The sequence below is a fragment of the Macaca nemestrina genome, chromosome 7, assembly GCF_043159975.1.
Source record: "Macaca nemestrina isolate mMacNem1 chromosome 7, mMacNem.hap1, whole genome shotgun sequence".
Taxonomy (NCBI): Eukaryota; Metazoa; Chordata; class Mammalia; order Primates; family Cercopithecidae; genus Macaca; species Macaca nemestrina.
In genome coordinates this window covers 13,245,774-13,266,599 of record NC_092131.1, presented here as the reverse complement: position 1 = coordinate 13,266,599, position 20,826 = coordinate 13,245,774, and the positions used below count along the sequence as shown (strand labels likewise).

The 20,826-nt window shown below is 48.8% G+C and overlaps 1 protein-coding gene and 1 long non-coding RNA gene across 8 annotated transcripts in view; one reads left to right on the top strand and one right to left on the bottom strand.

The window, feature by feature from the left end:
• Positions 1–365: 365 nt before the first annotated feature.
• LOC105467488 (uncharacterized) overlaps positions 366–20,826 on the bottom strand; it is a 23,848-nt gene continuing 3,387 nt past the window's right edge. For both annotated transcript variants that reach the window (XR_011625594.1, XR_011625593.1), the window contains exons 3-4: positions 2,754–2,956; positions 366–774 (exon numbers count right to left, since the gene is read on the bottom strand). This is a non-coding gene — a long non-coding RNA (uncharacterized lncRNA). The remainder of the gene's footprint in view (positions 775–2,753; positions 2,957–20,826) is intronic.
• Positions 3,583–13,114, top strand: LOC105467486 (kallistatin). 6 transcript variants are annotated; one of them, XM_071099656.1, is made up of 7 exons: positions 3,602–3,690; positions 4,491–4,595; positions 5,153–5,305; positions 5,643–6,308; positions 9,156–9,429; positions 10,313–10,472; positions 11,891–13,114. In XM_071099656.1, the coding sequence occupies exons 4-7, from the start codon at positions 5,660–5,662 to the stop codon at positions 12,089–12,091; spliced, it is 1,284 nt and encodes a 427-aa protein (XP_070955757.1). In that variant the 5' UTR covers positions 3,602–3,690; positions 4,491–4,595; positions 5,153–5,305; positions 5,643–5,659; the 3' UTR covers positions 12,092–13,114. The 6 variants fall into 6 exon arrangements, with proteins under 6 accessions (XP_011715404.2, XP_070955757.1, XP_011715407.2 ...); XM_011717105.2 differs by lacking the exon at positions 5,153–5,305; XM_011717102.2 differs by lacking the exons at positions 4,491–4,595; positions 5,153–5,305 and having other exon boundaries at positions 3,583–3,690.

Below are 20,826 nucleotides of genomic sequence, written 5' to 3'. Positions count from 1 at the left end.
AGGGATACATATTGTGTTGCATGAGTGTTTTGTTGAAGCCCTGCACTCTCAAGATAACATGGGAGAAGCACTTCCCTCTTTCCTCTTTGTAATTCCTTCTCAGTCCCCACCTCTCACCACTTTTCAGTCCTCTTTCACATAAGTAAAGCATTTAAGAATCATTAAGAATCAAACCTGTTCTTGACAACCTACTCTGGAATTTTTGCATGGAGCTCTCTTTGGACTATACCATCTATAGTCTTTGTGCCTCCATCCAAACCAAGACTGGAAGAGCTTTGTTGTTGCTGTTCTGTATGAGCACATACCCATTTCTTACAAGACTGGAAGGAAACCAATTATATCTAGTCATAAGCTGAACACCAGGTTTGCAAATGATTTTATTTTCTTCTCCAGATTTTTTTATTTTCCCACATTTTTCATGATGACTATTATTATTACATTGCCCATCAAATTCAAAACAAGGACAGCCTTTTTAAGGGCAGATTAAATTCCTGGCTCCATTTGGAATCCAGGGAATGGGAAGGGGTTTGGGAGCAGTTAGCAGGAGGGCAGCATAAGTGGAGCCTGTGCTGGAATGGGAGACCAAGACAGCCATTGAGAAAGGGCTGGGCTATGATTTAGGATGCAGTGGAGCAGAGGAGAGTGTCAGGGAGTGCGTGCGATTCATGCTTACAGCACAGTTCAGACAGCTTCTGGGATGCTGGAAAAACTGGCTTCCTGCCGGAGACATCAATGGTGTCACAGCAGCTGCCCCACCTGGCCCAGTGGTATTTCCTAGGGGCAAAGAGAGACAGTCAAGCCCTCTTCTTCCCCACATCCACCCTGGCCTTCCTGGTCAGGCAACTGATCCCCGCTTCCTTAAACCAGTACTTGCCGAGAGTGTTGCAGATTTTAGGATCTTGCCACTGGAACACCTGAGCAGCACCTTTGAGCGGGGCCTTTGGCATCTCTTCATTCATTCATTCTTCATTCATTCATTCATTCATTCATTCAATGACTGGCTTCTGTTACGCATCTTCTATAGGCCAGGCCTGTTCTGATGTGCCCAGGTATGACTGTGGCACAATTCATTGTCCTCTGGGACCTTAGAGATGATTAACAAGAAACGCTTGGCCTTCAAGATGTGATAGGCGAGGGTTCAACAATCCTGAAGCCTTCCCAGAGACCTTAAGACAAGAAGCAGCCAGACTGCTAGGCAGGACTGAGCCTGGAGCTAGCGACTGAGCCCAGCCTGCAGCCCCACCAATGGCAGTCATTCCCTCCTTCTCCTGCAGGGTCCAAGTCAGTGGCTCCCATTACATGCCTGAGAGTTCTTTCTACCTTTCTTTTATATGGCCCTGCTCTTTGCAGGAAAAAATAACTGCCCTAGCCCACAGGGACTGCACAGACTTCATGGGATTCAAGAATCTCCCTAAATTGTAAAACATGCATCTGTGCATATTTCAGGGAGAGTTCAAAACTTTCTTGAGATAATCAGGACCACAACTCCAAAAAAGTTTAACGACATGGTTTCAGCCATGTGTACACCTTTGGGGATAAATGAGTAATGTACAACCCATCTGGAATAATACGACGGACTAACTCACGCTTCCACTGCACTCACTATGGCCAGATGCTATTCTAGGACTTTACAGATGTAAGTTTGCTGACTCTTCTTGACAACCCTGAGATTTAGGGGCAATTATTACCCACAGTTTACAGATGAGGACACTGAGGCAGAATTAGGTAACTTAAGTAGTGGTGGAGTCCAGATTCAACACAGACAGTCTGGCTGTCCACCACTGCTGGGATGGGAAGGGAAGAAGGTAGCACCCATTGAGGCTGATGTGGGGCTCGGAAGGTTTGAGGGTGCTGCCTCTGCCCTTCATATCAGTTTTTCTGATTAGTGATTATTGCCTCTCATTTGGCAGGTGAAAACCTGAGGTTCGGAGAGGTGGAGTGACTTGCCTGAAGTCACACATCTCAGCAGTGAGGGAGCCTGTCTGATGCCAAAGCCCAACCTCTGTCCAGAGCGTCCCAGGGGCAGGCACTAGGAACTAAAGGGCAGTGACTGTGTGCTCATGGCAGGGACAAGCTGTCCATCCCCTGGGCTGCAGCCAAGTACATACTAACCTCTGGAATCTGTAGCATCAGCCCCTAACTCACTGAAGAAGCAAGACTAAAAGAGCAAAACCCCAGACTGTAGACCATTGTAAGGGGAATGATGTATTTTCATATCCATCAGAGCAAAAGTCCATGGCCATCTTTCACTCACTGACTCACTCAGTCAACATCCATAGAGCATGTCTCTTGCACCACATTCTGCTCTAGTGCATGGTACAGCAGGGAGCAAAGTAGGAGCTGCTATTCTGGTGGCAGGAAAGGTCTGTCCACATGGAGAAGCAGCAGGTGCTGGGAAGGAACATGAGCTTCATGTTCAATGGCCCCAGTGCAGACTCTGACTCTGGAATCTGAGCTAACAATGTCTTCAGGCTTACATTGTCTCATTTATAAATGGGCCACGCATAGTACTCCTAGAGTGTGTAGGCAAGAGAAAGACAGAGATGAGTGAGGGAAAGTGAGAATCCACTGAGACAGCAGCTCTCACTCTGCCTGACCCACCAGCTTCCTCTCTTGTCCTGGTGTTGACCCATTTTGGACCTCAGGCCAGCTGGTTCCAGGGCTGTGCTTGTGCTTGCTCTGCCATCCCATGTGTCTCCATCGCTCAGGGATCCCAGCCCACTGTGCTGCTCAGTGGTATATATTCCACTTACCTTAAGGCCCAGCAAGCTGGAAACACACCCAGAAAGTCTGCTAGAGGATGCCTGAATGGTCATGGTCATCTCAGTCAGGACACCCAGGGCCACTTTGCTCCCTGCAGTCCTTCCCCACATGGTGTGAGAAATGGCTGCCCCAGGAGAGTATAAAGGTGCAAAGGTGCAGAGGTTTGATTACTGGGGAGAGAACAATTCCACGGCTGAAGAAGAAAAATGCAAGTTGAATTCCTGGCCAAAGGAGGTTCCTGGTCCCACCCCATGCCACCCTTGCCCTGGGATGTACTGTCCTTATGGTATGACCTATGAGATCTCAGTGGACTCTATCCTCAGAAATCACAGAGTCCAGGATTGCAAACTGGAGGCCCTGCTGCAAGGCCCCGCCCACAAGTGGGTCTTGCCTGGCCTGTAGAGAGCTGGCTGTCTCCCCACATCCCCACCATTCCCCACCGGGGCACCATGGAGTCTTCCTTAGCTGGTCTATGAAGGCGCTGGAGCTTGCTGCCCCGTATGATCCAGCCCCTCATGTTGTAGGCGGGAGGTGGATGACTGAAGCTCAGAGAGGGAGTAAATGAGCTCAACTTCACACAGCCAGTGAGGGGCCGGGTGGAGACCAGACCTTCCAAGGGGTTCCCCGGGCCCTCAGGGAGCACCAAGCACCAGGCGAACCTCCATGCACTGTACAAACATGAAGAAGTGAACCCTCTTGGGGTTCCCCAGGTGGGAAGTGGGGTGTCTTCTTGGGAGGGGGTGAAGTAACTTCTGGTGAGTTTTCCTTGTCTAGGCAGTGCTGCGCCCGTGGCCTGTTTGTTAATAATTACCTGGTTGGGAGACAGTGGGTGGTACTGAGAAGGCCTGGTTTGACCAGTCCTCCTGGGCTTGACAAGACAGAGCTGAGACAGCTACCCAGGGGGTCCACTACAGGACAGACTGTGCCGTGAGTAACCCTCTGAGACAATGGAGACGAGAGAGCCTCTAGAGGGAGGGTGACAAACTGTTCTGTTTTGCTCAAGACTGAAAATTCTTCTAGGACATACTTTCAGTGCTAAAACCAGGAAAGTCCCAGGCAAGCTGGGACACTTGGTCACTCTTGCTAGAGGTGAGAAATACTCAGGCTAGAAAGCCCCCGACCTCAGATCTATGGGCACTGGTGGGTGACTGTGCCTGGAGACCCAGAAAAGCCTCCCCCAGGGACACACAGCTGGTACAGGGCAGCGCTGACTGGGGGCCAAGGTCTTCTGGCTCCCAATCCAGGTGATCTTGGGGAGTTCATGCCGGAGGGGAGGTGTGTCTGTGAGTGATGCGGTCCTGTGTATGTTTCTAAATGATCCCTCCAACTGCTGAGTGGAGAACAGAGAGCAGAAAGACTAGGAAGCTTTCTGCAAGGGTCTAGGTCAGGGGTCAACAAACCACAGCTTGTAGGTCAAATCTGGCCCACCGCCCATGAGCTAAGAATGCAAGATATAAAATATAAATATAAAATATAAGTGATAAGTATAAAAGGTAAATATACAAAGGGTTGAAAAATCAATAGAGGAACAACATTTTGTGACATAGGAAAATAATATGAAATTCACATTTCAGTGTCCATAAGTGAAGTTTCACTGAAACACAGCCACGCCTGTTCATGCATGTCTGGTCTGAGACTGTTTCCAGCTGCCACAGCAGAGTTGAGTAGTGGCAGCAGAGACTGTGTGGTCTGCAAAACCACAGATATTACTATCTGGCGCTTTGCAGAAAAAGTTTTCCGAGCCCTGGTTGAGGATCATAGCAGTGGAGCGGGGGAGAGGCTGAAGAACCTACAGGAAAGTCTAGGAGTTGGAGACCAGCTTGGGCAGCATGGTGAGACCCTGACTCTACAAAAATTTAGCTGGGTGTGGCTGTGCACGCCTGTGGTTACAGCTACTTGGAAGGCTGAAGTGGGAGGATCACTGGAGCTCAGGAAGTTAAGGCTGCAGTGAGCCATGATTACACCATTGCACTCCAGCTTGGGTGACAGAGTGAGACCCTGTCTCAAAAAATAAAATAAAATAAAATAAACCCAACCCTGCAGGCCATGGAAGTGGATTAAATGGATTGTGGGTGGATAGAAGGCTAGAGGCTTTTTGGCCTGACAACCAGATACTGGTGGGACCATTTGATGGGGCAGGAGCAGATGTGGGGGAAAAACTGGAGCATCCTGTCTTGGACAGATGTTCATTATGAAAAGGGTACCAATTCTATCCCCGCAACTTTGTCCTGATCCTCACTTTAATAAGTGAGGACACTTATTAAACATCCATGTCCTCATCTGTACGGGGTAACAATACAAAGACCAGTTCTACTGATCTCTACAGGAGTGGGAGGGTCTAACTAAATGGCATGAAAGTGGTTTGTAAACGATATAAAGCACTCCACAGATGTTTGTGGAGCAGACACTGAAATAAACTCTGATGATTGCCATCCTCTGTGCAAAATCACTGTGCTAATGAAATCAACTCATCTGAAAGAGAAGTGTGGGAGAAGCAGCACCTGAGTCTGGGGATGTGGGTTCTGGCTAGGATATTTGTCAGGTAGGTGACTTGGGTGAGTCACTTTGGGAGTCTTTGTTTCCTGCTCTGTTGGGTGAGAATGGAGTCTAGTGCTGTGCAGAGCTCACACAGGTGGGAAGCACAATGACATGATGGATGCGAGGAGTGTGCCTTGTATGTCTAAAGCATTGCCATCCAATAGTGTTGCTGTCACCATACATGTGGAAGGTGGTGGGCGTTACATTGCCTTTCACAAGCTCATCTGCAGGAGTTGAAGGTGTCACTCACGATCTCTGGGTGCTGGCCCACTGCCCGCCTTCTCAGCAGGCCCAGGTGTTCTGCTGGGGGAATTTCCTGGGCATTCTCTTCCCTCCCATAGGCTTGAGAGTGCAGAGGATGCATCTTATCGACTACCTGCTCCTCCTGCTGATTGGACTACTGGCCCTTTCTCATGGCCAGCTGCACGTTGAGCATGATGGTGAGAGTTGCAGTAACAGCTCCCACCAGCAGATTCTGGAGACAGGTGAGGGCTCCCCCAGCCTCAAGATCGCCCCTGCCAATGCTGACTTTGCCTTCCACTTCTACTACCTGATCGCTTCGGAGACCCCGGGGAAGAACATCTTTTTCTCCCCCCTGAGCATCTCGGCCGCCTACGCTATGCTTTCCCTGGGGGCCTGCTCACACAGCCGCAGTCAGATCCTCGAGGGCCTGGGCTTCAACCTCACGGAGCTGTCTGAGTCCGACATCCACAGGGGCTTCCAGCACCTCCTGCACACTATCAGCCTCCCCGGTCATGGGCTGGAAACACGCGTGGGCAGTGCTCTGTTCCTGAGCCACAACCTGAAGTTCCTTGCAAAATTCCTGAATGACACCACGGCCTTCTATGAGGCCAAACTCTTCCACACCAACTTCTACGACACTGTGGGCACAATCCAGCTTATCAACGACCACGTCAAGAAGGAAACTCGAGGGAAGATTGTGGATTTGGTCAGTGAGCTCAAGAAGGACGTCTTGATGGTGCTGGTAAATTACATTTACTTCAAAGGTGAGAGTCAGATCATTGGTGTGTGCTAAATCCATACCCCTACCTCCAACCCCCTAATTTGTTGACTGGTTAAATATATTTTTACAAAAGGGTAAGTAAAAAGGTTGTGTTTGATAGAGTTAAGCAGCCCTCAGAAAATGCAATGTTAGAATGTTGTATGTTGAAGACTCTGTAGTATTGAGGTTTCCATTCCTTCCTATCTTTAGACATATTTTCTTATTTATTTTCTTAATAAAAGTAATGTACAAAATGCATTCTAGCCAGTGATCATGAGTTGAATTGCTGGATTCATATCTGAGCTCAGCCTCTACCAACAGTGCAAACAGGTCAGCTTGTTTGCTCAAAGCAGGGATAAGACAAATCTCTACTTCAAAAGTTGGCTTTGAGGATCAAATGATTAACCCATGTGTATACTCCTTATAAAAGGATCTAAAGAGATGGACAAACTACAGCTCCTGGGCCAAATGTGTTCAGCCACTGGTTTTGCAAATAAAGTTTTATTGGCACACAGCCAGGCCCATTCATTTATGTATTTTCTGTGGCTGATTTTGTGCTACAATGGCAGATTGATTCATTACTGCAGAGATGGAATGATCTGCAGTGCCTAAAACAGTTAATATCTCTATAAACTTTTTTGTTTGTTGACCCCTGACCATTTTATGTACTCAGTAAATAGCAACTATAATTCATGTAATGATAACAATGCTCATTTTGAAGCTTTACAAATACGTAAAACCATAAAGGAGAAAGTAGACATAATCTCTAGTCCTACCACTCAGAGGCAACAAATGTTAATGTTTTAGCATCTTTTCTTCACCTTCCATTCACACACATATATGTCCACACAGTTGATATCACAGTGTGCGAACAATTTTGTACAGTGTGGATTAGTCAGGGTTTCATCAGAGAAGGAGAGCCATCTCAAGTCAATGGTAAGGAGATTGTTCTAGGAATTAGGCCCCACACAACTGTGGCTGGGAAAGTGAAGGTCTAGAGGAAAGAAGAGTTGGGAGGACAGAGAGAAAGTTGCCGATGCAAGCGGACAAGTCAGAGCTTGTAGGGGAATCTATATGCCAGGCTCATCCAGCCATCAGAGTGTCGCCATGGAGGGGAGCATCACTGCATAGTTTCTGGTGGTAGCCTGGGGCTGCTGTTGTTTAGTGGGGTTAGAGTTGGGAAAAGGAGCTTGGAAACAAGCAGGGGCAAACTGGAGCACACAAAGCACTGCTGAGTCTGACCATCGTCATATCTGACCACCAGGGCCTTCAGAGAGCAATTTACTTTGAAATCTCACAGTTCTAACCAGCTTGAACCCAGAATTTACAGGGAATAAAATTCTAGGGAGCAACTCCCAGCCTAATGATTCAGCCAAATTAGTTATTCCATGTAATTTGCATGTGGAATTTTCATGCACTATTGAAAACTTTTTTTAAAAAACTTTGTTTTGAGGCTGGGCGTAGTGGCTCACACCTATAATTCTAGCACTTTGGGAGGCCAAGGCAGGCGTATCTTAAAATCAGGAGTTCAAGACCAGCCTGGCCAGCATGGCAAAACCCTGTCTCTACTAATAATACAAAAAAAAAAAATTAGCCAGGCTTCATGGCACATGCCTGTAATCCCAGCTACTCAGGAGGCTGAGGCAGGAGAATCGCTTGAACCCAGGAAGTGGAGGTTGCTGAGATTGCGACACTGCACTCTGGCCTGGGCGACAGAAAGAGACTCCATCTCCAAAAAAGAAACTTTGCTTTGAAATAACAAAACTTTTAAACTTAAAAAAAAAATTAACTAAGGAAGGAAGAGAAACAGTAGTACGGGTTTCACTGTCAGGAAGACATTGATTATAATCCCAGATCCCTTGCTTTTCCCTGGACAAAAATTCCTGGCATGGAGACCTCAGTCCATTCACCCTACCTGCCACCACCTCATTGCACATCGCCTGCTGTCCTTGCTTCCCTCCTCACACTGCATGGCCATCATTGTGGTCACTTCCTTGCAAACACTCTGAAGTCTTAACTTCCTTGGTTTTCCTTCCCTCTATCATACTTACCCTCCAAAACTGCAAACCTGCTTAAACCTAAAGGTCTAACTCGTCTACATCTGCACCCAGCAGCTGAATGTGGTTGAAGAAAAACATCCAACTAGACTGATGGTCTCACTTGATATTTGTGAATGTAAATCTTCATTGATCTCTCTACACTGTCCAACAATCCCACTTACATATCTTATATATCTCCACTCTCCAAAACTACTAAAATAACAGATTCATCTTTCTCAAATGTCCTCTCCACTCACGACTTTCACTTAAAAATCTTGTCTCACTCGTCATTGAGAAAATAGAATCAGTTAAACAGGAAATCTCTCATCCTCTCATCTCTAAATCTACTCACCTCCAAATCTTCTCACCTCCAAATCTACTCACCTCCCTGCATTTGAACCCACAAGCTCAGACGTCCTCCTCTCATCATGGCAGTAGTGACCCACCTCTCAGGGAAGGCCAACCCCTCTGCTCACACTCTGCTATCTCCTCTCTCCTTCTCAAGGATGCTTACCTAACAATGAACCCCTCTTTCCAGCATCCCTGGTTTCTTCTCTATCAATCCTATTCACATATTAGAAAATGAACATCCTCTGCTATCTCTCATTTTAAAATTTAAATGAGGCCTAAGGGATCCATTCCCCAGGCATGTCAGGTTTTGAATGGTCAAAATGGGACACCTTGATGAGCTCATAGGGCAGGATCTGGAGCTACTCTTTCAGTAGCTCGGAACACCAGGTGGCCTTCCCTGGCTGGAGGACTGACTCTGTGGCCCACAGATGTCCTGTACCTTCTTTTCATCTTCCCTTCAGCCCTGTGGGAGAAACCATTCATTTCCTCGAGGACCACTCCCAAAGACTTCTATGTTGATGAGAATACAACAGTCCAGGTGCCCATGATGCTGCAGGACCAGGAGCACCACTGGTATCTTCATGACAGATACTTGCCCTGCTCAGTGCTACGGATGGATTACAAAGGAGACGCAACTGTGTTTTTCATTCTCCCTAACGAAGGCAAAATGAGGGAGATTGAAGAGGTTTTGACTCCAGAGATGCTAATGAGGTGGAACAACTTGTTGCAGAAGAGGTAATCAGTGTGCTATGGGGGCTGAATCTACAGTACTATCCATCAAATATACCTTTCTAATGAAAGACAGTGCCCCAAAATAGGGAGTGATTGCCAATTATGAGAGAATTCTCACTTGCTCTGAGACCTTCCATGGGCTTCTGTTAAATGATGAACTCTCCTATTATATTTAAAATATGACTTCTCCCTCGTTAGGGAAAAAAGAACCACAGTAGGAGTTCAGAGTCCTGGTTCTAGACATAGCTCTTCCACTGCACAAGACTTGGGTCAAGTGACTCTGACTCTTGGGGGGTTACCTCTGTGCAATGAAGAGGTAGCCCCTCTGGCCCAGAAGGTTGACTAAGCTGCCATGGCGCGATTCAAAAAAACTCCATCCACCCACCCAAGGAATTAACAGGAAGGCTTCCCATCATGCTGGCTATGATTGGAAAAAGTCTTCAACCATATATAAGAAAAGCATCCTAGCCCAAGGGCACATGTGAATAGAAAAATCACACAACTTTCATGGTAGAGGGAATCCAATACAAAGAAATTAGCTGGTTCACAAAGAATAAAACCCACAGGGCTGTAACAGAGGCAAGGGCAAAACTGCCACCTGGCGGGACTTACATCTGTCTCCCTGGGCACCTGAACACCCACAGAAAACAACCTCTGAAGAGGGGCTACCACGGACAGGAGATCCCACAGACGGCAGGCCCTGAGGACAAAGGAACCTGGCCTTTCAACACCCGTTTGTGGGAGGTAGTCTGAGCCAAAGCTGTTTGTGGGGATAGAACTCAGATGGAATACAGCCAGCTAAAGAGGGCCACCAAGGAGGGCTATGCCCAGCAGGGATCCTGGCTTGTTCATTAATCTAATGTTTTAACCCAATGCCCCTTTTCAGGAATTTTTACAAGAAGCTAGAGTTGCATTTCCCCAAGTTCTCCATTTCTGGCTCCTATGTATTAGATCAGATTTTGCCCAGGCTGGGCTTCGTGGATCTGTTCTCCAAGTGGGCTGACTTATCTGGCATCACCAAACAGCGAAAACTAGAGGCATCCAAAGTAAGTCATCAACCCCTAGAGAACTCGGTGGGGCACTTGTGCCCATGGGAGTTGCCGGGTGATGGGGCTCCCAAGCTGCCCCATGGAGTCTCAGAGCCTGAGTGTGTTCAGTCATCTACAGACATCAGCATCCACCAATTAGCCAGCCCTGGACGTGGTGCTCGGTGCTGGGATATAGTGTCAAATCAGCCCCCCAACTCAGACAGCTCTCCCAGACGAGTCAGAGATACAACGTCTTCATAGAGAGATACATGCAATGATAGAAAATGGAGGCAGGGCCGGGCGTGATAACTCACACCTGTAATCCCAGCACTTTGGGAGGCAGAGGCGAGCAGATCACTTGAGGTCAGGAGTTCGAGACCAGTCTGGCCAAAATGGTGAAACTCCAACCCTACTAAAAATACAAAAATTAGCCTGGTGTGGTGGCAGGTGGTGGGCACCTGTAATCCCAGCTACTCAGGAGGCTGAGGTAGGAGAATCACTTGAGGCTGGGAGGTGGAGGTTGCAATGTGTCCAGAGATCAGGCCACTGCACTGCAGCCTGGGTGACAGAGTGAATGAGACTCCATCTCAAAAAATAATAATAATAATAAATAAAGAAAAAAAAAGGAGGAAACAGAGAGGAGAGACACAGCTGAGGCTGCATTGGGTGCATCTGTATGAGGGAGACTTCGTAGATGAGAGAAAGAGACTCAAGACTTCTGCTAAGGCTGGGCGCGGTGGCTCAAGCCTGTAATCCCAGCACTTTGGGAGGCCGAGACAGGTGGATCACGAGGTCAGGAGATCGAGACCATCCTGGCTAACACGGTGAAACCCCGTCTCTACTAAAAAATAGAAAAAACTAGCCGGGTGAGGTGGCGGGCGCCTGTAGTCCCAGCTGCTCGGGAGGCTGAGGCAGGAGAATGGTGGGAACCCGGGAGGCGGAGCTTGCAGTGAGCTAAGATCCGGCCACTGCACTCCAGCCTGGGCGACAGAGCGAGACTCCGTCTCAAAAAAAAAAAAAAAAGACTTCTGCTAAGAAAAGTGCGCGAGGGGGTAGAGCCTTGGGTTTGAGCTGAATTCTGGTTCTTCCTCTTATGTTATTGAAGGGGTACTAGTTTCTGAATTTATATTCCTCACTTTTAAAATGGGCATCATACTGCTGACCTCATAGGATGGCTATGAAGATCAAATAAGATGCATGCAAAGCCCCGAGCACAGAGCAAGCATTCATTTAATGAGAGCTGCTGTGACTGTGTGTGGCAGGAGGTCTCCAGCTCAAAAATCCTCCCAAATGAAATTCTTACTGTGTTATCCCCAAGAAGTGACCTCGCAGGCTATAAAGGGCAATGTATTCCCTAGCAGTTTCTGACTCTCACAGTCTTGTCCAGGCCCCCTCCCGTGCTGGCTTGGAGATAATGCTTGTGATTTTCCTCCCAGAGTTTCCACAAGGCCACCTTGGATGTGGATGAGGCTGGCACTGAGGCTGCAGCAGCCACCAGCTTTGCGGTCAAATTCTTCTCTGCCCAGACCAATCGCCATGTCCTGCGGTTCAACCGGCCCTTCCTTGTGGTGATCTTTTCCACCAGCACCCAGAGCGTCCTCTTTCTGGGCAAGGTCGTCGACCCCACAAAACCATAGCCCTCCCAGGGCTGCTCATCTGTTCCGAGCAGGAGGATGCGGCAGGGGAGGGCTGGGTGTGAGTAGTTCTGTGTTTAGAGTAGGGGACGAGGAAGACGCCGAATGTCCAGGAGTCCAGGACAGCAGGTGCTGGCCCGTGGGGAGTGGGGAGCGGCACTGAGATGGGCAGGGCCTGGACATTCCACACCCTGGCGCTGTGCAGCCTCTGGCAGAGCATCCAACCTCTTGGAGCAAGTTTCTGCCTCTGGAAAGGGGGCGGGCCCTTTCTACAACAGGGTGGTTGTTCCGAGTAAACAACACGATGTCACGAAGACCCTGGTTCAGTGTCTCGTATGTGGTAGACACTCAATAAATGCATCCTCTGCCTGCCCCTCCGGGGTTTGCCCCAGACTCCCCTGGCAGACCTGGTCCCAGACACAAGGTATGAGGAGCTCCAAGTCCCACTCCAGCAGGTTACCCAGGTTTATGGGAAGGGGACAGGGTGTGGGCAGTCAGCTGCCTCAGGCAGGGCTAGTAGCTTGCTCCAGAGCAGGGGCTGAGAAAGCCACGGAAGGGCAGACACCACCAGGGCGGCTTCCACAGGGACCTGGTCAGAAGAGCCCAGTGAGGCACTGCCCCCTCCTGTGGCTACGGAGATGTGGCCCGTGGCTCTCCCAGGACAGTGGCTGTGGCCACAGAGCACATTGCAGACCCAGAGGCTCTCGCTTTTGCATCCAGGCTCTGTGCTCTGGATCTTCGGGCAAATCCTCACCCTATTGGCCCTCAGTTTCCCCACCTTTCTGACCCAGGTGGTCCAGCTCAGACTGGTTGAGTATGTGGAGTGGACCCACCCAGAGTCTGTGAGAATAAACCACCCCTTCCACAGGGCAAGGCAGGTGAATGGGATATGGTTCTGTTTGCTCTGAGCCTCGGTGATGTCTGGCAAATGCATTTCTCTGGGCCGGACCCTGTGGTTTTCTTGGTGGCCAGGACATCAGAGGCAGCTGGGTTCCAGCACCGTCTCCAGCCCTTGACCATGGACACGGAGTTCCCGGGACAGTAAGAGCTGGGAACGACCCAGCCAGGAAGAACGTCTCCTTTCCTTTTCCTTGGCCCAGCTCACCCTGTGCCTTCAGGGCCAGCACAACAGTTCCCACACGCTCTCCTATCAGCGCTGATCCTCCTGCCAGGCAGGCCATTTCACTCCCACTTGGTGGCGTCCAGGTTGCCAGCATGTTCAAAACCAGAATTCCTGGGTTCAAGTCCCAGCTGTGCTCCTTAGAAGCTGTGTGATCCTGGGGAAGTCATTTCACATCTCTGGGCCTCAGTATATTCATCTATAAACTGGGATGATGATAACACTACTGACCTCATAGGGCTATTGGGAGGATTAAACAGTGACTGTATATGTCAAGTCTCACAACAGTGCTATGCAAACATTAGCTATATTATTATTACCCTCATTCCAGCAGCCCTGACAGTCAGTGCTGCCGCCACAGGCTCTGAGCTGGGGGTCTCTCCACAAAATCCCACTGCCATCTGGGGCCTCTAAACCTTTTTCATGTTGCCACTTTCGCTACTCAGGAAAATTGACACTGAATCCTCACAAGGGGAAGTTCCCAAAAGGCAGAAGATTTATAGGCCCTTCTCACCACAGTGGTGCCTGAAATTCCTAACTGAGCTTCCGGAAGTTTTTCTAAATAAGCGTTCAGCTCTCAGCTCTCCTCTCTTGGTAGATCTAGTGGGGGCGGAATCTTCCCCCAGAGTCTGTCCTGGACTGAAAGATTGGGCGCTGTTACTTTAGGAACAGCTCAAAGAATCTTCTAGGCTTTGGGGATCGTGGCTGCTTGCCATGTGCACTCTAGGGCGCTTGCTCAGTGTCCAGGAGGCCCAGGGCTGATACTGAAAACTCAGCCATGGACTTTAGAACAAGACCCAGCTGGCCCAGGCTCTTGGCTCTGGCAAGCGGGATGTCTTACTGTCACAAACCCAGAATTTTCACCAAGGAGAAGGTGACCAGGGGAACAGGCCGGAGAGCTGCCTCCAGTGTTGATGATTGTTTAAGAGTCAAAATATTCCAGTAATTGTGTGACATGGGGTTCCCTGGCCCAAATAGTGCTGCAACCACAGGAATAGGCTCGCTGCCAGGAAACCAGGAAACCGATATTTGGAGCAATAGACAGACTACTCTTGTATTGTGGAAAAGTCCTTGCAGAAGAGAGGAAGATGGAATGGGAAAGCCCAAAGGGGTTCCTCTCCCTTCCTGCCCCTAAAACACAGCCCTGAGCTCGACATGAGTGCAGCGTCAGGAGAACTTGACGAGGAAATGTTCTGTAAAGGAAATTGCCTGGCGAGGCCATTTTGAGTTAGTTATACCAGCTCTGGGCTTCACTCAGGAGAAGCTGTCCAGTAAGTGCCTGAGGGCACCCAAGGCCTCTGGGGCTCAGGGGAATGCACGCCTTCGTTTCTACCCCTTGATTTTATTGGCTGAAAAGCAAACCTGCTAGCTCAAAGAGTGATTCATTTCCCCCTGTGCCTTCTGGGAAGTTGGATTCTGTTTTTCAACAATCAGGCAAGAAATAAAGTAAGGCCCAGGCTGACTCGCTCCCTCCTCTGTCCCCACAGAGGCAGGTGGGTGAGCGAATTTCAGAGTGGAAGACAAGCCTGAAAGAAGGCCAAGGTCTAGGGTTACTATGGCAACAGCATGGCAGGGGGTGGTGATGTTGAATGACCGCAGCCCTGATGTGATGAAGGAGAGAGAAAGGAAGCAAGTCATCTTCGACTCAGCCTTGAGAGTGAAGCCTCCTTATTCTGATTAATCTCAACCCTCCACTACTCAAAAATAGCCGATGGCTCCGTATTGCCTACAAAATAAGGTTCAAAGCCTCTATCTACAGTCAAGGCCCTCCCTGATCTGGTCACCTCCTGCCTGTTCTGCCTCAGTTCCTCCTCTTGCTCTCATGTACCCAGTGGCTGCAGTCACAGAAAGTCTTGTTTTGCCAGGTTTCCCATAGCGTCCCACCTCTAAGAATCTGCACTCTCTCAAGATCTCACAGAAATCCCTCAGCTCCCTAAGGCAGACTGTCATCCCACCATCAGAATGGTTGACCTGATAAGAATGCCTGCCCCCACCCCCACTGTCCCTATTAGACATTTCAAAGGTGGGGCCCTGTTCACCCTGCATTCCCTCAGCCCACCTGGCCTCAGTGCCAACTGGATATGAGAGAGGCCCAACTGGTATTTGTTGCATGAACGAATGAATAAATGAATGAATGGATAGAAAAGGTTGAGCCAGGAGCAAGGTCACCGACTATTTGTTCTGCATCACCACCCCTTGACATGGCCCTGGAATTGATTGGACAAATATTTAGTTCAGCTCCTCAGATTTCAAAACGCTCTTTTGGAGCGTTAAAAAAAAATAAAAATTAAAAAGACTTCATGCGGGAGATCTTGCCTCTTTAGAGCAGTGCCTGAGTCCAGTTTTCCCATTGCTGCTCACCTGTGGGGGCTCTCATTTGTGTAGCCCTTGTTACACCACTAGAGAGGTATATCTCTCAATAGCAGCAGTGAGCGTTCGGAGGAACCCTGCATGTTTGTGAGTTCAGAAGTTATCTTCCAGCAGAAAAACAAGGTCTTTCTGTACTTTGCAACTGGGGGAAAGGGCAGAGAAAGCCAATGTGAGTGGCAGTGATATAGCCTAGTGGAAGGTGACAAGTTTGCGTGACTACAGTAAATTGGTGTGTAGAGAAATGCAGCATGGGTTTATGCAGTTTTTCATTCTTTCATTCAACAGCTAGTTACAGAGTGGGCTTTGGCCGTGTTTGAGATAGGAGAAAACAAACTTTTTCAAGTTCTCAACTCTACAGTTCACCTCTGGTCACCAAAATGTGTGTGGAATTTCTCCAACCACCAAATTGTCCAGCGGACACTAACTGGGTGTCCTGCAGTTCAATTCAATTCAATTCCAACACTTTATACCTGGAGATAACATCAGATCCCATCCGTTTAGGGCTCTGTCGCACTAGACTGCCCCCACTTCAGATGCCAGTTGCAAGTAGTAGGCTGTCACCTATACTTTATGACCAACTGGCTATAAAGCGAGGTTCCCACAACTCCCTCCTCAGGTTCAGTTCATTAGCTAGGAGGGCTCACAGAACTCAGGGAAATACTTATGCTTAATGGTCTATTTTATTAATAAAGCATACATATGAACAGCCAGATAAATGAGAGTCAGAGGGCCAGGTATGGGGTACTGGGCACAAAGCTTCCATGTCCTCTCCCAGTGTACCACTGAGCCTCCATGCTTTCAGCTGTCCCAAAGTGCCTAAACCCTGTCCTTTTTGGGGTTTTTATGGAGGTTTCATTACATAGGCATGATTGATTACATCATTGGCCACTGGTGATCAACTCAACCTGCAGCCTCTCCCTCATCTAGGGAGGTCATGAGGAGGGGAGTGGGCTGAAAGCTTCAACCCTCTAATTCCATGGTTGGTTTCCCTGGTAACCAGATTCCTTATGAGCCTACCCAGGAGCCCACCAAGACTTGCTTCACTAGAACAAAAGATGTTCCTATCACCCTAGAAACTGCAAGGGATCCAGGAGCTCTTCATCAGATGCTCTTGTCACTCTGGAAATTACTAAGCTCTTGGGAATCAGGTCAAAGACCAAATACTAAACAAACAATTCTCTTAGTATCCCTATCTACAGGGGTGCTAGAAGCACTGTCTCAGGAACTCGAACCAGAGACTAAATGTATATTTCTTATTATTAATATGTCACCGTTTCACAGGCTGCTAGCCAGGAAGCCAGAGGGACCTCCCCAGTGTAAAATTTGGATTCAGACAAGGCTGCGGTCTCAACTTCTTCACTAACAGTACACTGTGGGGCAATTGCTTTACCTGTTTGGGTCTTAATTTCCTAACCTGTACATGGTGGTGTCCTCTGGGCACAGCGACCCACTGCAGCTGTTGCAGTGGAAATGGGAGGATGGACATGGGATCCGCTGAAGACACAGACCTGGGAGTCCTTGGCTTCTGACTCCATGGAACAGGTGAAGGGCACACGGGTCTGCTTCATCCCTGACTGCCTACGAGCAGGCCATTCTCGAAGAAGAGGCAGAACTAATATGAACAGCTCCCGTGCTCTGAGCACCTGCAATGGGCAAGGCATGGTGCCGAGTGCTTGCCAGGAGGTATCAAGAGGCCACAAACATCCAAGTATAGAACCTGGACTTTGGAGCCAGGATGCTTAAATCTAAATCTGAAATCCAGCAATTACTGAGTGTATTTGTTTGCTAGTGCTGCTCTAAGGAAGGACCACAAAAGGTGTGGTTTAACCAACAGAAATACATTGTCTCTCAGTTCTGGAGGCCAGGAATCTGAGATCAGTGAGGAAGAATCTATTCCACACCTCTCCCCCAGCTTCTGAAGGTTTTCTGGCAATCTTGAACGTCCCTTAAATGTAGGAACATCATCTCAATCTCTGCTTTCCTCCTCCTGTGGTGTTCTTTCTTCATGAGTGCTGGTGTCCAAATTCCTCCTTTGTAAAAGAACACCAGTAATACTGGAGTAGGGGTCCACTCTACTCCATTATGACCTCATTTTAACTAATTACATCTGCAAGGACCGTATTTCTAAATAAGGTCCTATCCTGGGGTACTCCGGGTATGGGCTTCAACACATGAATTTGGAGGGTCAGAGCAATTCAACTCATAACACTGGGTGAGGGACTTGGGTGGTCTCTCTGTGCCTCAGTTCCCTCACCTATGGAATGTAGATGACAATACCTAACTCATAAGCCTATCGTGGGTGTTTGCTGAGCTCCTGTATGTAAAACACTTAAGCTAGTGGTTCAGCATTAGTGCCTTACAAATGTTAACTGCTGTTATCTCATTCATCTTTTGTAACAACTGTGTGCTTTGGAACGAGGGTGACAACTGGTATGCCTGCCAGAGCTGGGCAGGTCACCCAAACAGACACAGTGGGCTGCTAGTGATGCGGCCCAGGCAGGCAAGACAGTAAGAGCCCCCATTTAAAGGCATTCTACTCTACATTGTTACATAATAATCTATGGCATGAAACTCACCTATGGAGGTGAAAGCTCCTTGTTGCTCTTGGTGTCAATGGAAAAAATCGACCATGAGCTACCTGGTCCTTAGATAGGGTTAACAGCTATTCTGAAAGAAGAATGCTGATTTGACAAGAACTGGGCATGAAGCCAACCATGTGGTCTAGAAAGGACACAATTTCCTTTAAGCCAAGGCCTAAGCCCATCAAGACTGAGTTAATGAGGCCACCCCACCAGGCCGGTGGAGGTCAGCCCTCACCAGCCCTGACTGGCTGTCTGGCTGCTGAGATGCTGAACAGGGCTGGAGAACAGACCAAATGGGGCCAGCCAAGTTCGCACATCCTCAGAGCCACCTGCTCAAGTGTTTAGCTCTCCTGGGGTGATTGACTTCAATGGGAGCACGGCTCCACCAGCACCTTGATTCAGACTTCTGGCCTCCAGAACTGTGAGTGAATTCCTATTGTTTCAAGCCACCCAGTTTGTGGTGATTAATTATGGCAGCCCTAGCAAGCTAACATTCCTCTTTTCTTCCAATTTCATAAGAACAGGTGTTGCTCTTCTTGACACACAGCTGTGTATTCTCTTGTTCTCCTGTTACCTGGGGGAGTCTCCTTCCATTAATAATCACCTTTAACCTCCCTTTCAGTTCTTCCCCCAAACCTGGGAAATCCCTCCCTCCAAGCCACAGCTCCCTCTGCCCCACCTCCTTCCCAGCCTTCTCATCAAGGAGCAATCTGCCTTGACCATCCCCTTGACTTCTCAGCCTGCTGGCCCTGGGATCCTGCTCCTACCTCCCCAACTAGATCACCCTGGTGGCTTCTGTGGACCAGTGACTATCCTTATCTACTTGAATGTTCTGCTGCATCTGACACTGACAGTGGCATCCCTTGTCCTCCCTTGTTATCTGCCCTGGTCCTCCTCCTTCCCGGCCATCACCACCTTTGTGAGCTCCCTCTCTCTCTGCTCAGGCTTATGCTGAGGGTCTCAGAGTTCTATGCTTCATCCTCTTTTCTTGTCCTCTCCTTGCCCCAGGAGGCCCCCAGATCCCAGGTGCTTCCTTCACTTTATTTCCTGTTTCTGTTCTTGCCTCCAAATCTCTCTTTAGACCCATTCACCTATGTCATCTCTGCCAGTAGGCACCACAGGCCCTTCAGGCTCACTAGGTCCAAAACTGGACTCATCATCCTCCATACAGGCTTCTAAAACCTACCCCTCAGCTGACACCAGGTCCATTCTCCTTCCTTAATGTGTCTCCTCCTCTCCAGCCTCACCCTTGGTGCCTTGGCACACACCACCGTCATCTCTCACCTGGATTACCACAACAGTGTCACTTGGTCCTGTCTTGATCTCCAGGCAACCATACCCACGACAGCCCAAGATAATTCCTCCTTCCTTCTCTTACAGAATGAAGTTCATCCCTGGTTCCCAGCCCAGCAGGACTTCCAAGCCCCTCATCTGGCCCTGATCTGGCTTCTCTCTGTCCTCCCCTCCTCCTCTCTGACAGGCTCCCGGTGCCCCACCACCCCCTCAGGCTGTACTGCTATCACTCCTGTGGTTCTCTCAGCCCAAAATGCAGCCTCCCGCTGCTGTGCTGTAAGCTCTTCTGTCTGTTCACTTCTCTCCACCCAGCCAGGGCTGATAAAAACCTAGACAAGGTTCAAAAACCCAGATCCAAGGTCACCAACTTCACAAAGTTTTTCCTATTCCATTCCTCTCTCCAACCACGGGAGAATGGACTATGCCTCCCTGTGTGTCTTTACTGTGGAGACATGTGTCAGAGCATTGACGCTCTGTCTTTAGTTCATCTATTAAGATATTGATCTCTTTTCTTGAGGCCAGGGGTATTTTCTGGGACATGGTTAGAGCTCAATAAACATTGATATTGGAGGGATGAAATGAAGGAAGGATGGATGGAAGGCTATAAGGATAAATGGATGGATGGATGGATGGATGGATGGATAGATGGATGGATGGATGGATGGATGGATGGATGGATGGATGGAAAAATGGATAGATGGGTGGGTAGATGTATGAATGGATGGATGGATGGATGGATGGATGGATGGAAGAATGTATGAATAAATGGGTGGATGGATGGGTGAATGGAAGGAAGGAAGGAAGGAAGGAAGGAAGGAAGGAAGGAAGGAAGGAAGGAAGGAAGGAAGGAAGGAAGGAAGGGGAAAGGTAGTACCAGTATGTTTTAGCTCATGCAGGCAGGCAGATGATGGGCAGAGGGAAGCATGGTGGTTGATTATAGAAGGATCATAGCAGATGTTTAAGGCAAGATTGACAGCCCCACAAAGACTGAGAAGACTAGAAAAATGGGAAAGTTATTAAGACACAAGGCCTAGATCAGGAGCTAGAGGCTGGATCCCAGAACAAGGGAAGAGCCTAATAACTCAGGTAGCCAAACCATCCCAGTTTGCCAAGGTCTTTGCCAGTTTTAGCACTGAATATCCCACACCATCAGAAATTCCTCAGTCCCAGGCAAATTGGAATGGTTGATCACCCTACTAGTGATTAAGACCAGTGCCCCACTTCAGAGCAGAAGCATCAGCCAGGCCCTGAGTGACATCTTGTAGGCCCTTGAACTGGTCTCACTCAATCTCCATGAGGCCCAGTACCATGGAACAGAGGGCAAGGAGGCTGAGGGCCAAGCAGAGGACCACCTGTGCTCAGCAGGGCAAGGC